The sequence below is a fragment of the Megalops cyprinoides genome, chromosome 13, assembly GCF_013368585.1.
Source record: "Megalops cyprinoides isolate fMegCyp1 chromosome 13, fMegCyp1.pri, whole genome shotgun sequence".
Taxonomy (NCBI): Eukaryota; Metazoa; Chordata; class Actinopteri; order Elopiformes; family Megalopidae; genus Megalops; species Megalops cyprinoides.
This window is the reverse complement of record NC_050595.1, coordinates 23,103,282-23,116,637: the sequence shown is the minus strand read 5'-3', so window position 1 is coordinate 23,116,637 and position 13,356 is coordinate 23,103,282. Positions and strand designations below refer to the sequence as shown.

Sequence of the window (13,356 nt, the reverse complement as noted above, 5' to 3'; positions counted from 1 at the left end):
ATGTTAGGTGCTTTTTGAAGGAGAACGTGAAGGTGAATTGCGTGGTGTCTCATTTTACAATCCATAAAAGACCACTTCTGGTGAGGTATACTTGTAACTGACTATACTTCTGCCTGCAGCAACTACTAGGACTCACAATAGCCCAGCCATTTTGTTTAAAAGGTGGATACTGATCGAAGATCAGCGCATGGGGGCGGAATATAGCAAGCCACGCTTACAAACTGCTTTATCGGTAACAAGCCAACTAGGCAACTAGCTAACATTAGGCTGTTCAGTGTTGGCCAAAAACTGTGTGGTGACCTACTTCGTAATAGCAGGGGTTACGTCATTTGGATCTGTGCTGTCACATAGGAAGGAGAAACGGCGTTTTGGGAGTTTACCAATGCGATCTGTACATTGTGGTTCTGTACACATGACAGTCGGTCCTGGAGCAAATCTCCCAACCCGTTCCATTTTCACGCAGTGACTCGACAAATTTATTCATAACCTGACGGTGTTTGGTCGGTTCCTATCGCGGATCTACCCGTAAGTACAGCGGTAGGCAGTGATCTAGCTAGTGTAACAACCTAGAAAGTAGTTTGTTACATTATTATGGTTATACTGCTATCTGGCTAGTTAGCTGACGTTACTACATATAAACTGTTGTCATTTCACATTGCATTTTACATAATAAAAGTAGACTGCTAGGGTTTTTGATTATATTGGCAACATAATTATCATGTTCTGGCATGTTTTCCAATTCCAATCTGATATGTTTTCGCAGGCTTGGGCCTACCAACACATTTCAACATCACCCGTCATTTGCCGAGCAGAAAGAACATAACGTTCCAGTTACTACCATCTTAGCCACGGTATAGCTAACTAACTGATATTGGCAGCTGGACCTTTGTTAACGACGAAAATATGTCCTGTACGTGCACGTCTGCGGCGAGATTACTCATCAGTTCAGCACACAAAGGTGAGTTGCTTGTTGACCAGCTTAAATGTTGCTGTTTTTAACTTTGCCTAAATAGCTAACGTTGGTTAGCTTGAGGGTAAATAGCTAGCTAGCTATAGCTGACTTGAACTGTCTGGATAAATAATGTTACTCGACGGATTGAAATATAATGTGTATTGGTTGAGCACGATTGATATTGTTGGAGATGCGATTCGAAAAGTAACGTAGCTCATCTCAGTACATAATGTTTATTAGTAGCTATACTCTTCTATCCAGACTTAACATTAGCTAGAATTTAGCCAGTTTGCAGGCCAACGAGCTAACGTTGGCTGTATTGTTATGAAATGTAGCCAGCTAGCTATCCGTGACCTTCCGATCAAGCGAATTTAACGTTATGTGGAAAATCAACAGTGTTGACCCTCACATGGAAATTTTTAATCTCTCTAGCAGCCTATTCTAAACCTCCTAGCAAGATTTCACATCTTACACTGCACCACCTCACTTATTACAGAGGTTCCTCGTTATACAAGAGTTAACGCGGGTGGTAGCTATTTAGTTTGATTGAGGGAATGGTTAAACCAATCCCACATATTTAATGTCCAAGGTACAAGATAATTTTGTGAACAAATATATTCTGTGATTCAATAATGCAAACCAATGTGTAACCAAATGATTGATATCTGCATGGTTATGAAAGTGTACTTCGGCATGAAGTTCTGCAATATGTGACGTGAAAGTTATGTGACTGTCCGCCCCTTCCCCCCACGACTACCGTAATACTGAAAGGCCCTAAGCGAGATCAGCACAGCTAAAAAAGCCTATTATCTTATCAAAACAACCGAATAGTGGGTGGTGTTCTGACTCTCCCCTTTTTCGCACTGTATATGTTTCTTATTACAGATCAATTAATAGTCTAATAACCACAACTTCGTTTGAGTTATGAAAGTATTTATAAAGTTTAGATAGCATATAGTTACATGTTATTAGATAGCATATAGTTACATGTTATTCAGTCAGGAAGTGTCGTCATATTTCTTATTGTTGCATATCTTTATTTGGATGCTGCAGATGCAAAGTTTTTCCCTGGAATAGATTACAAGGCAAGGCCAGATAGTTACACATGGGTTGACATTGGATGCATTGTTTTATTATAGCTGATTGAGTAATGTCTTGCATCTACAGGATTCACTTGCTCTAGGTTTCAGCTGTTTGCTCTGAGTAGACCTGGCTCTCATGAAGTTCCTCTTACACGGAGAGTCCCTGTGAGATCATTCTCAGAGACAACAGTCTATTTTGCATCAAAGGACGGAACAACAAAAGATGGCTCTGGTGATGCTGGAAAGGTATGCTTATTTGTGTTACATCAGATATCTTCATATACTACAAGAAGTGTTTTCCAGATTAATAACCAGTTGCATATGCCTGGTTGTTGCTGTACCTCGTCTGTTGTAAAATATTAAACTACTGTTGTATTGTATGGTGTTTAGGAATTCTTTTTTTGTGGTGTATTCCATGCCCTCATTGGCCCTCTGTTTCCACAGCAGAAGTCAATGAGTGAAGGAGCTGGAAAAAGATCTGCGGGTTCAGGAGGTTCCGGAAAAGGAGGCAGTCAGCTCCGCTGCCCCAAGTGCGGCGACCCCTGCACTCATGTTGAAACGTTTGTCTGTAAGTGCTCAAGAGTCCCTCTGGGTTGCAAAGCCGTCGCAAATTAGGACGCAACCCTTGGTTGCTTTCCAGCGCCTCTCTTACCCTGACTCATATCTGTTGGCCTTGCACACGTCGATGGTGAATGTCAGTCTGCTGGGTTGTCTGCCCTGGACAAATCACGTTGCTAAAAATAGAGGTCTTATATAACGCACTGTTGAAAGTTATTGCAGTGGAGAAACACACTGAGTGATCTGATGGGCATGTGTGCAGTAGTTAATCAGTTTGACTAATTTTCTTTCTCTCAGGTACTCCTTCATTAATTATTCAGGCAAAAGGAAAGTTAAGCCTTTAAGGGCTAGGATGAGTTTTTCTGTAGGGTGAAAGAAGTCATTGATTAGATACAACAGGTTTGGGCAGGTGTAGTATTTGACAGATGGCAGTGGCACATCGTTCTAACTGATTGCTTTAAGCAAACATTGTGTTCACATGAGTAGGTGTTCGCATTGGCAATGACTGCATCTGAGATGAGCCCATTTTTTTGTTCACTTGCCCCAAGCACTGCTCCTCAGAATACTGCAGTCGCATAGTTGAGGTGTCCCAAACAAGGCACGAACTTTAACTTGCCCACAATTGCACACTTTGATTGAGTGTTCATTCAAGTGCACTTAACTTTGGTCAGACATCCCAGAATTCCTTTTGTGTAATACCCCAGTGTGCGTGCCTCTTTGTGAATTTTACAAGAGTTCCATTCTAGCACAGTACAAATAAAAAAACACACATTTTTAATCAAATTTACCACAGAGCAGGGTATTGAATTTTGCTGTATGAATCATTTGAAGAATTTCAGTCAAATCATTTGAAACATTTTTTGCACACAGTCACAGGACAGTGGTTACATCAGACTGAGTGGTTTCAGTGCTTTTAAAGTAGACATGAACAGAAATTGTGACAAATGACTTAAGGACTGGCTGGATTTCCATGCTCGAACTAATGTGAATTGCTTTCATTTATCTGGCTATCAAGTGGCTTTTGTCAGATGAACAGAAAATTTCATAATAACAACAAGCCTTTTTTGCAATCAAGCCAGGTTTCCACATGACCACCTTTCACTACAATGTAGAGCTGGGCCATTGGCTTCAGTTATAAACAATGTAACATTTAAATTGTTACATTTCAAACTGGAAACAATGGAAGTGGGGGTCTTGCATTATAGTAGCGTTTTAGAAGCTTGAAGATTTTTCCCATCTGTCATTACCTCCTGCAGATTGATTTAATTCTACCTCTGCACAGTCTCTCCATTCAAACAGTGCTTGTCAGTAATGGGAAGGTTCACTTCAGGAAAAGACACAGTTTTGTAAAAATTGTGTGTGAGTTTAAACCCATTTTTACTTTCAAGTGAAACTACATTGTGAGTAGTATAATTCCAAATGGGTTTCGCCTTCTGTGGATCCCATGGTTTTGTGGTCTTTTTGGTCTGGGGAGCGAGTGGGGATTTGCTCTTGATCTATCACGAGCAAGCTGCAGGAATGATGTCAGTGGTGTGTGTCCCAAAGGCACTCCCAAGTAGCACCCTTCACCTCTGTCCTCCAGTATGTACTATGTGACATTGTGTGAAGTTGGGACTCATTCACTTACTGTTCATTTGGATCCATAGTTGATAAGATCCATAGTGCAGCCATAGTTGATCTAGACACTACACCTGCCCAAACCTGCTGTATTTGGCAGATGGCTGTAAGACTTGAACTGAACACTTTGGCAAACATGGTGTAATCATGCGATTCAGTGTTTGGATAAAACAGGACAAGTAAATGGGTTAATGCAGGCCATGGGGACCTAAACATGTTATCTTTACAGCACACCTGACACTGAGTACTTTTAGATTTTAGGTGAGCTTTACTCCTACTCTTACAGCAAGAGAAAGTAAAGAGAATGAAGGAAATTCAGGCCAAACTAGTGAAGTGACTATTACAAATAATTTTTTTCAAATAATTTTTTTTCTTCTTTTTTTTAAATTTTTTTTTTTCCAGCTTCAACACGCTTTGTGAAATGTGAAAAGTGCCATCACTTCTTTGTGGTGCTCTCTGAAACGGACTCGAAGAAGAGTTTGAATAAAGAGCCAGAATCTGCTGCAGAAGCCGTAAAACTGGCCTTTCAGCAGAAACCACCCCCACCTCCAAAAAAGGTAGGAGAACATCATAAAACATCTAGAGCAGGGGGACCTTTGCAGAAAACTTACAATCAGCAAATCTTATCTGTGAGACTTACAGCTTTATCTGTGAGATGTGTGCATGTCTGCCTTCAATTACCCCATATTTTCAGAATTTATTTCCTCCGCTAGGTGTGCTTGAGTTGCACTGAGATTACCCATTACCAGCCCTTTGTGCTGTTCTCCCCCCTTCCTTGTCTTACCTGGTATATTGAAAATGTGTTCCCAAGATGCACTGTATTTATTTTCTTCCCTAAAACTGTCTTTCAGATCTATGCCTACCTCGATAAGTATGTCGTCGGCCAGTCCTATGCAAAGAAAGTGCTTGCGGTGGCTGTGTATAACCATTACAAGCGCATTTATAACAATATCCCAGCTGGCCCGAGACAGCAGGTAGAAGTGGAGAAACAGACCTCCCTTACATCACGAGGTAGGTGCTGTCCTGGAGGTATCAAAATAAACAGTTTGGGGAAAAAAGCATGGTATGCAAATTGCTGTGCACCTATTTTTGGCTGCATTTATTATGACTTGATTCTGAGCAGTTTTTGTCCTCGGTATTTTGTCGTCTATCACAGATAGCACAGGTCCAAGTCTAGTGTTATCCTTATATAAATATAAGTCACATGATATATTTTTATGTAGAAAGCATGAAAGTGATTTAGTGTTATGTAAACTTGTTTTCTCTCTAACGCAAACAATTTGACGTAATTTCATACATGGGAGGAAACGAGGTATAACGGAATTAACAGTTGTTGTACACATAAACCTTTTTCAGGGATGCACTTGTTGTTTTTCTTTTTTTCCCTCACCAGTTGTGTATAAAAGCATCTTCAACAGTTACTTTGTATTGAGTACATACAAGGCACTAGGCTCTTACTAGTGTTCCTCAGCCAGTTTCTGCTGGAAGCAGAGAAGCAAAGAATGTAGTCATACTAGAGTTGTAGGAAAAATGTCAAATGGAATGAATCTATCAAGATATAACAAAAAGAGGTCTTAGGGATTTGATGTCAGAAACACAAGCAAACCTTATTTCAGACTACACGTACACAGCTACATACAAGCTACATATAATTTTCTGCTGTGATTAGTTTAGATAGATGCTGTCAGTGGGGCATAGTAGCGAACTGAACATGTAACTGGAAGGAGGCAAGTTTCTTAGGTTTCTCAGGTTCCATGTGGAATAGGTGTTGCATCAATAAATATTCCCCTATAAAAGCTGATAATGACAGCCAGTTTATCCTGGCTGAGGGCCTCTGTCAAGAAGATATAGGCTTGAATGTAATGCGGTGTAAGGCACAGGCACCTCACATGTAATGTAACATTCTCTTTCACTTCCCTGTGGTGCCATGTCCTTCAGGGCTATTAATAACAGCGGATACATTGATCTGTGCAGAACTGCTGCTGCAGAACTCAACATGGCTTCAGAATTCCAGGCTGCGTTCACCAGGGGGACTCTCATGTGGCCTCTGTTAAAAAAAAAAAACTTTGTGTGCTGCACAAGCAGTGATCCCCCATGCAGCAGACTTCCATGTTCACAGGCTGTTGGATTCCTCTGCGTGATTTGGCATTTGTACAATGGATTACAGCGTGCACATGATGTCATTTGCGGTTCACTTCTCATTAGCGCATTATTACTGATCCAAATGGTGGAACTGATACAGGGAGGTTCAGAGATTTTGCTTTGTATTCTGTATAGAAGGATGTGGAGCATATGGCGTATTTGCTTGCAGTGGTTTTTAGGTACCAGTAGTTTAATAGCGGTCTTGATATGATAACTTTCATCCTCTTTCTGTAGAGCTAGAAATAAGAAGACGGGAGGATGAATACAGATTTACAAGTAAGTGATTGTCTCTCATGCCTACGTGTAGACTATTAGATGGTAGCTGAGGCTATGAGCACAGAGTATTCCCTCTTGAGTGCCAGGCTAAGTGATTAGACTTCAGCATTTTAGTGCTTTTCATTTTTAATCAACTAATCTTTATGTTGTACAAATGCCAAAAATCGTATGCCTGTCAGCCCAGCCTCGTACTAATGCTCTGATTCTGAATGAATTACTCCAGCTAAACCCTCAATCAAAATGGCGAAATTTAATTTCTGGGGCAAAAAAAAAAAAAAAACAAGGTTACATCTGCCGATACTCTTCCGCTTTGCAGTGGCATAAGTGCAGAAAATCTTCTGGGGATAATTTCAGGCAAATTGCTTGCTACCTTTTCTATTTCTCATTTTCTCTTTCTCAGCGCCCCAGTGACCTAGATTATCTGTCCCCTCCCTTCATGCGATCTCCATACAGTAACTTTACACTGAGTAAAACATGCTTATTAATAGACTGAACTTGGAACTATTGCAAATATTTTGTCAGGTAGCCAGCATCTAGGTTATCATGATTACCTCAGTAGAAAAAATGATGATAGCTTGGGATATAAAGTATTTAAAAATCGTATGTACACATACATATTTTCTAAACTGGGCATATAAAATGCTTTAAAATTATATGTGTACACATTTTTAAACTGGGGATAAATATATTTTAATACATTTTATGTATGTTTTAAGGTGGTTTCTAAATAAGGTCATTGTTCACAGCCTGATGGTCAGTTTTAACTGGTTAATTTTCACGGAAAATGGTGGAATATGCTGCTCTGTAATTTTATAAACTGAGCCACTTTTGTTGTACCTCTACCATGCATTTAGGTTGCAGTGTAACTATATTACCTCAGTGCTTTGTAAAATCAGTACATATATTTATTTCATTGGTTTCCAACTTTGGCGTAATATTGGAAAAGTAAACTCTCGAGCTAAACTATGAGATAAACCTTTTTAATTTGGCTGTCTTGGCGTGACTTTCCTGCCTATTGATCTGGAAGTGAGATATAATAATTTTGTAATACGTTTTTTGCAACAGTAATTTTGAATGAGTGCATTTGCTGTATCAGAATACCTCCTTTGTCCTCAGAAATCATGAAGGAATTATGACAGAAGCCCTTTTCTGCAATTTATTCAATCATTTATCGGTCTGTGGGCTGTTTGTGTTCGTTTGCCTTTTTTTCCTAAATGCCAAAAGCTGGTTTTGCATTATCTCTGTGTTGTCTGCTCATTGCATTCATTGATGTTTTTCTTCTAAATCATAAATATTCTGTTTGTGTTGTCCATGTGAAATATTTATGGCAGCTCTTGTTAAACCCAGTGCTCAGTAATAGCCCGTATAATGTAGATGGTCAGGCCCTAACCATTTCAAGACCTTTGTATGCATCTCCAGACACTGAGACGCATGTTGAAATGTTGAAATCCTGCAATTACCAGGGTGTCTTGAGCCGACCCCCATGACAGTGGGCTTACTAGAATATCCTGTTTTGCTTTGGGTGAAGAGTGGTTATTTTGAAAGCTAAATCCACCCAAAGCCCTCAGGGAATGCCAACATGGCGGAGCTCCATGAACTGCTTTGGCTTTGGTAGAGGATATCCTGCACTGCTCACCCTGACCGTTGTCTTGGAATGACATTGGAAAAGAGGTAGCGATGAAGTATCTCTCAATTACTGGTCTGTAATGTCGCTATACAGCAGGGTCACGGAATTTGACTGTCTGTCCTGGACATGAACCTAGCCATGTGTTATCCCTTCATTGTGTTCACACTAGTCACCTCTTGTTTCAGAGCTGCTGCAAATCGCTGGGATCAGTCCCCATGGCAACGCCCTCGGGGCCTCCATGCAGCAGCAAGTGAATCAGCAGGCCCCACAGGAGAAGAGGGGAGGGGAGGTCCTGGACTCCACCCATAGTGACATTAAACTGGAGAAAAGCAACATAGTGCTGTTGGGCCCAACTGGATCCGGTGAGTTAAGCATGTGTTCTGGTCTGGGGAATGGTAGTCTTTTGAGGCACTTTCAGACAGTAAATGTTCTTATTTTGCATTGATTTTTCCATTGCATTACTCCATGTGACATGAACAGGTAAAACACTTTTGGCTCAGACCCTTGCGAAATGCTTGGACGTACCCTTCGCCATCTGTGACTGCACCACCCTGACCCAAGCAGGGTACGTTGGTGAGGACATCGAGTCAGTCATTGCAAAGCTGCTGCAGGACGCCAACTACTCAGTTGAGAAAGCACAACAAGGTGAGCTGGGACATGGGTTAGGGGTCATGTTTAGATTTTTTTTTCCATGTCCAAAAGAACATCTTGTATGTAACTGTTGACATATTAACAGGGAGACTAAATCGTCTCAACTCAACTCTCAACGCCTTATGAATTTTCTTTGAATATTAATTGTACATACCTGATGCATTCAACTTTGATTTTTCTTTACTCTAGAATTTAATGTTGTATTTATTGTAGTTATCTCATGCATCGTGGCTGTCACATGCTAGAGATGACTGGATTATGTCACTTACGTTATTACTGTTATGCATGTTATGATGATGACGAGGATGATGGTAATTATTATAATAAGTAATACTAGTCATTAATCATTCATCATTAGTAATTACTATCTTTCAGACACTGCTGTCTTAATGCCGTCTGTACTGAACTGTACTTCTCTTGCAGGCATAGTCTTCCTGGATGAAGTTGATAAGATTGGCAGTGTTCCTGGAATTCATCAATTGCGAGATGTGGGAGGGGAAGGAGTACAGCAAGTCAGTATATGAAAAATCATGTTGAACATTGTCATAACTAAGGAGTGTTTGAATAAACCCAGTATTATTTTCAGTTGGGATCCACCCCACAGCTGATGCCATGATTGTAAAATACCAGTCTGTGGATTTAAATGTGGGTACCAATCACATGGGGGGGGGGGGGGGGGGGGGAATCCATTTTTAGATGTTCTGCTCTTAGTGGACTAGTATGTGCTGTAGGGAACACTCTGTTGTGTTGTGATAGACTATGTCTGTAGAATGCAAACTGAAATTACAGTGTGTGTGGTGTTTGCCTTTTGGCAGGGCTTGCTCAAACTGTTGGAGGGAACTATTGTCAATGTTCCTGAGAAAAACTCGAGGAAGCTAAGAGGAGAGACGGTGCAAGTTGACACAACTAACATCCTGTTTGTTGCCTCTGGTGCCTTTAATGGACTTGACAGAATAATCAGCAGGAGAAAGAATGAAAAGGTGAGTTGTTGCCATAGTGCTATTTTGGTGGTTTGCTTATTAGACATTCGGCCCAGAAATAAAAAGGAATGTGAAAGAGGGAAAAACACAATATCAAGAAGTTGAAATATAAGAGTCCTCTCGGTTGAGAGCCGCTTGGCTTCATACCCGTAACCCCCTCCCCTTTCTGTGGCACAGTACCTGGGCTTTGGCACTCCGTCTAACCTGGGGAAGGGGCGCCGCGCGGCGGCGGCGGCCGACCTGGCCAACAGCAGCGGCGAGGTGGACACGGTGCAGGAGATGGAGGAGAAGGACCGGCTGCTGAGGCACGTGGAGGCGCGTGACCTCATCGAGTTCGGCATGATCCCCGAGTTCGTGGGGCGCCTGCCCGTGGTGGTGCCCCTGCACAGCCTGGACGAGGAGACGCTGGTGCGCATCCTGATCGAGCCCCGGAACGCCGTGGTGCCGCAGTACCAGGCCCTCTTCAGCATGGACAAGGTGAGTGACGGACTTTGCCGATGGCGAACCATGAAAGAATATCAGAACACAAAATGACAGGTGACAATCCACTCAGCCCAGCTGGGCGTGTCATTCCGCCTGTAGCCTGGAGCATATCTGGGACTGTGTTAAGCCCGGTCTTGAACACTCTGGGGGGTCTCAAACAAGCTGATGCGGATGACAGAGCAGGTGGCTGCTGATGTTGGCAAAAGGTCATTGTTGTACATCCAGACCAACGTGTCTCTTTCAATCACGTTTCAGTGTGAACTGAATGTAACACCAGATGCCTTGAGAGCCATAGCCAGACTGGCTTTGGAGAGAAAGACAGGCGCTCGTGGGCTGAGATCAATCATGGTAAGTCTGACAAAGATAACATACAAAGGACTAAGCATTTTGTCTTCAGCGCCTTGCATTAATGTGAGCTGTTTCTTCTAACAGGAAAAGCTGCTGCTCGAACCCATGTTTGAGGTCCCACATTCCGACATTATTGCTGTGGAGCTGAACAAAAATGTAGTTCATGGGAAATCAGAACCCAGATACATTAGGCAAGTAGACACACACACACACACACACACGCATTGGCACCATTAATACTGTAAGCTTGTCTTTTTCTGTTGCACAATAATATATTTGTATTCTAATATCATACAATGAGCTTTTGTTTTCTTATTTAGGACACCTGCTAAAGAATCTGCTGATGAGGACTACGATTCTGGCATTGAAGAGGAGAGCTGGCCACGGCAAGCAGACGCAGCCAACAACTGATTTTTTTGGTCACTTATTTCAAGAAATTACTTAAAGAAGCATAGAATCCCATCATTTAATAAGATAAGCTAAGGGTTTTCTCACAATCCAAGTAACTGAATTGTATGGATACATAATCAGAAGGAACTATGATAGCTGAATAAAAAGATGATTATGTATTTCTATAACAAGAGTTTATAAAGAGGACTATTGATTTTAGTTTGACTCTGCAAAACCGTGTTTCCACATATTGGAACGTAATTCTTTAAGTGTTAGGAGGTGCATTAACCCGGTGACCTGCTCTGTTCTTTTCTTGATAGGGGGACTGTTAACATGTTTATCAATGTAAAAATTATTTTATTCTTAACAAACTAAGTAGGTAGTTTTATTCTGATTTTGAAAATTCAGTCAAAATGGTTTGGGAACCAAATGGATATAGATGGGATCATAAACTACAGTTCAACAAATAGGGCTAGACATTTTCAGCTTTAAGTTTTCTAAATTTACAAATTAATTACATGTTATGGTCTTTTTGTTCATTGAAGGGTTAAATCCATGAACTCATCAAGTTATTTGATGTTTTTTTTTCTTTCAAATAAACATGTATTGATGTAAGACAGTTAGTTCTACTGAAATACAAGTTTGAAAGGTCAGTTGCCTGAAGGTAATTTGAAAGTTGCGATTTTATACACTTTAAACCAGCACACTTCACAGAACAAATGTAAATGGTGAAGTTTTTCCACCATTAAGAATGGTCAAGTCTGCTGCTGAAAAGGGATTCTCATGCATATCCCCAGAGGAAGTATGTATGCATGTCTGGTGACATTTTAAAGTAACTGGATTGGATGCACATGCAGGGTTGAAAGATCCAAACCAGCGTTTTAACACTTATACCAAGGGAGTCTGAAGGCTTCATTTTTCCCATTGTGGTGCAGTGTTATGTTTCTTCTTGGAACATCCATTTTCTTCTCAGTATAATAGCCATTATATCCTTGTAATCTTCAGGTTGAACCACATTGCAGTCCTCAGCAAAGCCACAACATGCTGGTTGAACACTGTATATTGTAACTGTACATTCACTTCTGTTTCTTCTTGAGGAAACCTGGCTCTTTTTTACTCTTTAGTGACAGTTAGTTTGGAAATTGCTACCTATTCATTTTTGATCTAAGGCATACAGGTCAAAAGCGCATATTTGCCCTAAAACATTTGTGAACCTCAAAAGGATTTGTAGATGTGATTGTTTAAACATATGAATAAAAATGTACATCTCTGTATTAACAGGCATCTTTTTTGAATGTATTATTTGAAATTAAACTGGTTGAACAAGTGTGAGAAGTCCATTTTATATAATACATGTACATCATGATGAACAAGGACACACCACATCCTAAGCCAGTAAGTGGCAGACATACCAGTGGGATTCAGTCTTACTGACCTACCATTATTTGCAACATTGCCTGAAACTCATTTGAAGGGGGTGATTTAGTGTTGAGAAATTCACTGCGTTGGTATAACCAATGTTGTTTTATTATTTTATCAGTAGTATTAACGTTTCTGTCTATGGTAATTAAGTTAAGGTCAGATGTTGGTTGTTTGTTCTAGGAGTTTTGTAGACATAAGGGTTTCTGTCTGCAAACATAGGCTACACCGTTGTAGCCGCGGGCTCTGTCTGAGCAATGGTACGGCTTCAAGGGATGCTTTTTTTTCTTAACAAAACATCAGCTGGTATGAAGTGCGTACTTCCCAACGTCAAGCATTGCACAGTGAGGAAACGTATAATTAAGAGATTATAGTAAGTATGTGAACGTGACACCGAAATGTGATTACCCCCTGACTTGCTAATCACCGAAACAGAACAGGTGAACTACGCAGGCCTATCTGTGAAGCGTAGAGCGAGGTGCCAGGTCTCTAACGTTTAGTATCTACGCCATTCAGAGGAAAGTGCGCATTGTGTGCCAAGAAATACGCCAAATTTGTTCTTAACATACACAATATGTCGTAATTTTACATTTAAAACTTGTTTTAACGAAATACACACTCAAGTTATATTTAAACATAGCGTTGAAATGTTCACACGTTCTGGTGCATTGCTGATCGGAACGTTTCCTCACAGGATGCCCTTCACACCGGGATGACTCTGGCAGGACCGGATCTCTTTGCTCTGACCTGGAATTAACCTAAAGTAAACAGTTTCATTTGTGATCAACGATCACTGGTATATTTTAGCGATAGAAATTCTGTCTCGACCTC

At 40.8% G+C, this 13,356-nt stretch overlaps 1 protein-coding gene across 4 annotated transcripts; it reads left to right on the top strand.

Moving 5' to 3' along the window:
* The first annotated feature begins 261 nt into the window (after nt 1–261).
* Nucleotides 262–12,313, top strand: clpxa (caseinolytic mitochondrial matrix peptidase chaperone subunit Xa). 4 transcript variants are annotated; one of them, XM_036543772.1, is made up of 15 exons: nt 262–525; nt 764–958; nt 2,120–2,280; nt 2,482–2,602; nt 4,612–4,766; nt 5,061–5,220; nt 6,586–6,627; nt 8,440–8,616; nt 8,735–8,899; nt 9,329–9,417; nt 9,721–9,885; nt 10,063–10,362; nt 10,624–10,716; nt 10,801–10,907; nt 11,037–12,313. In XM_036543772.1, exons 2-15 carry the CDS (start codon nt 904–906, stop codon nt 11,125–11,127), a joined length of 1,881 nt encoding a protein of 626 aa, XP_036399665.1. In that variant the 5' UTR covers nt 262–525; nt 764–903; the 3' UTR covers nt 11,128–12,313. The 4 variants fall into 4 exon arrangements, with proteins under 4 accessions (XP_036399665.1, XP_036399664.1, XP_036399667.1 ...); XM_036543771.1 differs by having other exon boundaries at nt 2,479–2,602; XM_036543774.1 differs by lacking the exon at nt 6,586–6,627 and having other exon boundaries at nt 263–525.
* Nucleotides 12,314–13,356: the final 1,043 nt, after the last annotated feature.

Bases quoted from the DNA above. Each gene is read 5' to 3' on its own strand.
- clpxa (XM_036543771.1), top strand. From the start codon at position 904: ATGTCCTGTACGTGCACGTCTGCGGCGAGATTACTCATCAGTTCAGCA. The intron at 4,767-5,060 runs GTAGGAGAACAT...ACTGTCTTTCAG, and splicing joins CACCCCCACCTCCAAAAAAG to ATCTATGCCTACCTCGATAA. The intron at 10,363-10,623 runs GTGAGTGACGGA...ATCACGTTTCAG, and splicing joins CCCTCTTCAGCATGGACAAG to TGTGAACTGAATGTAACACC.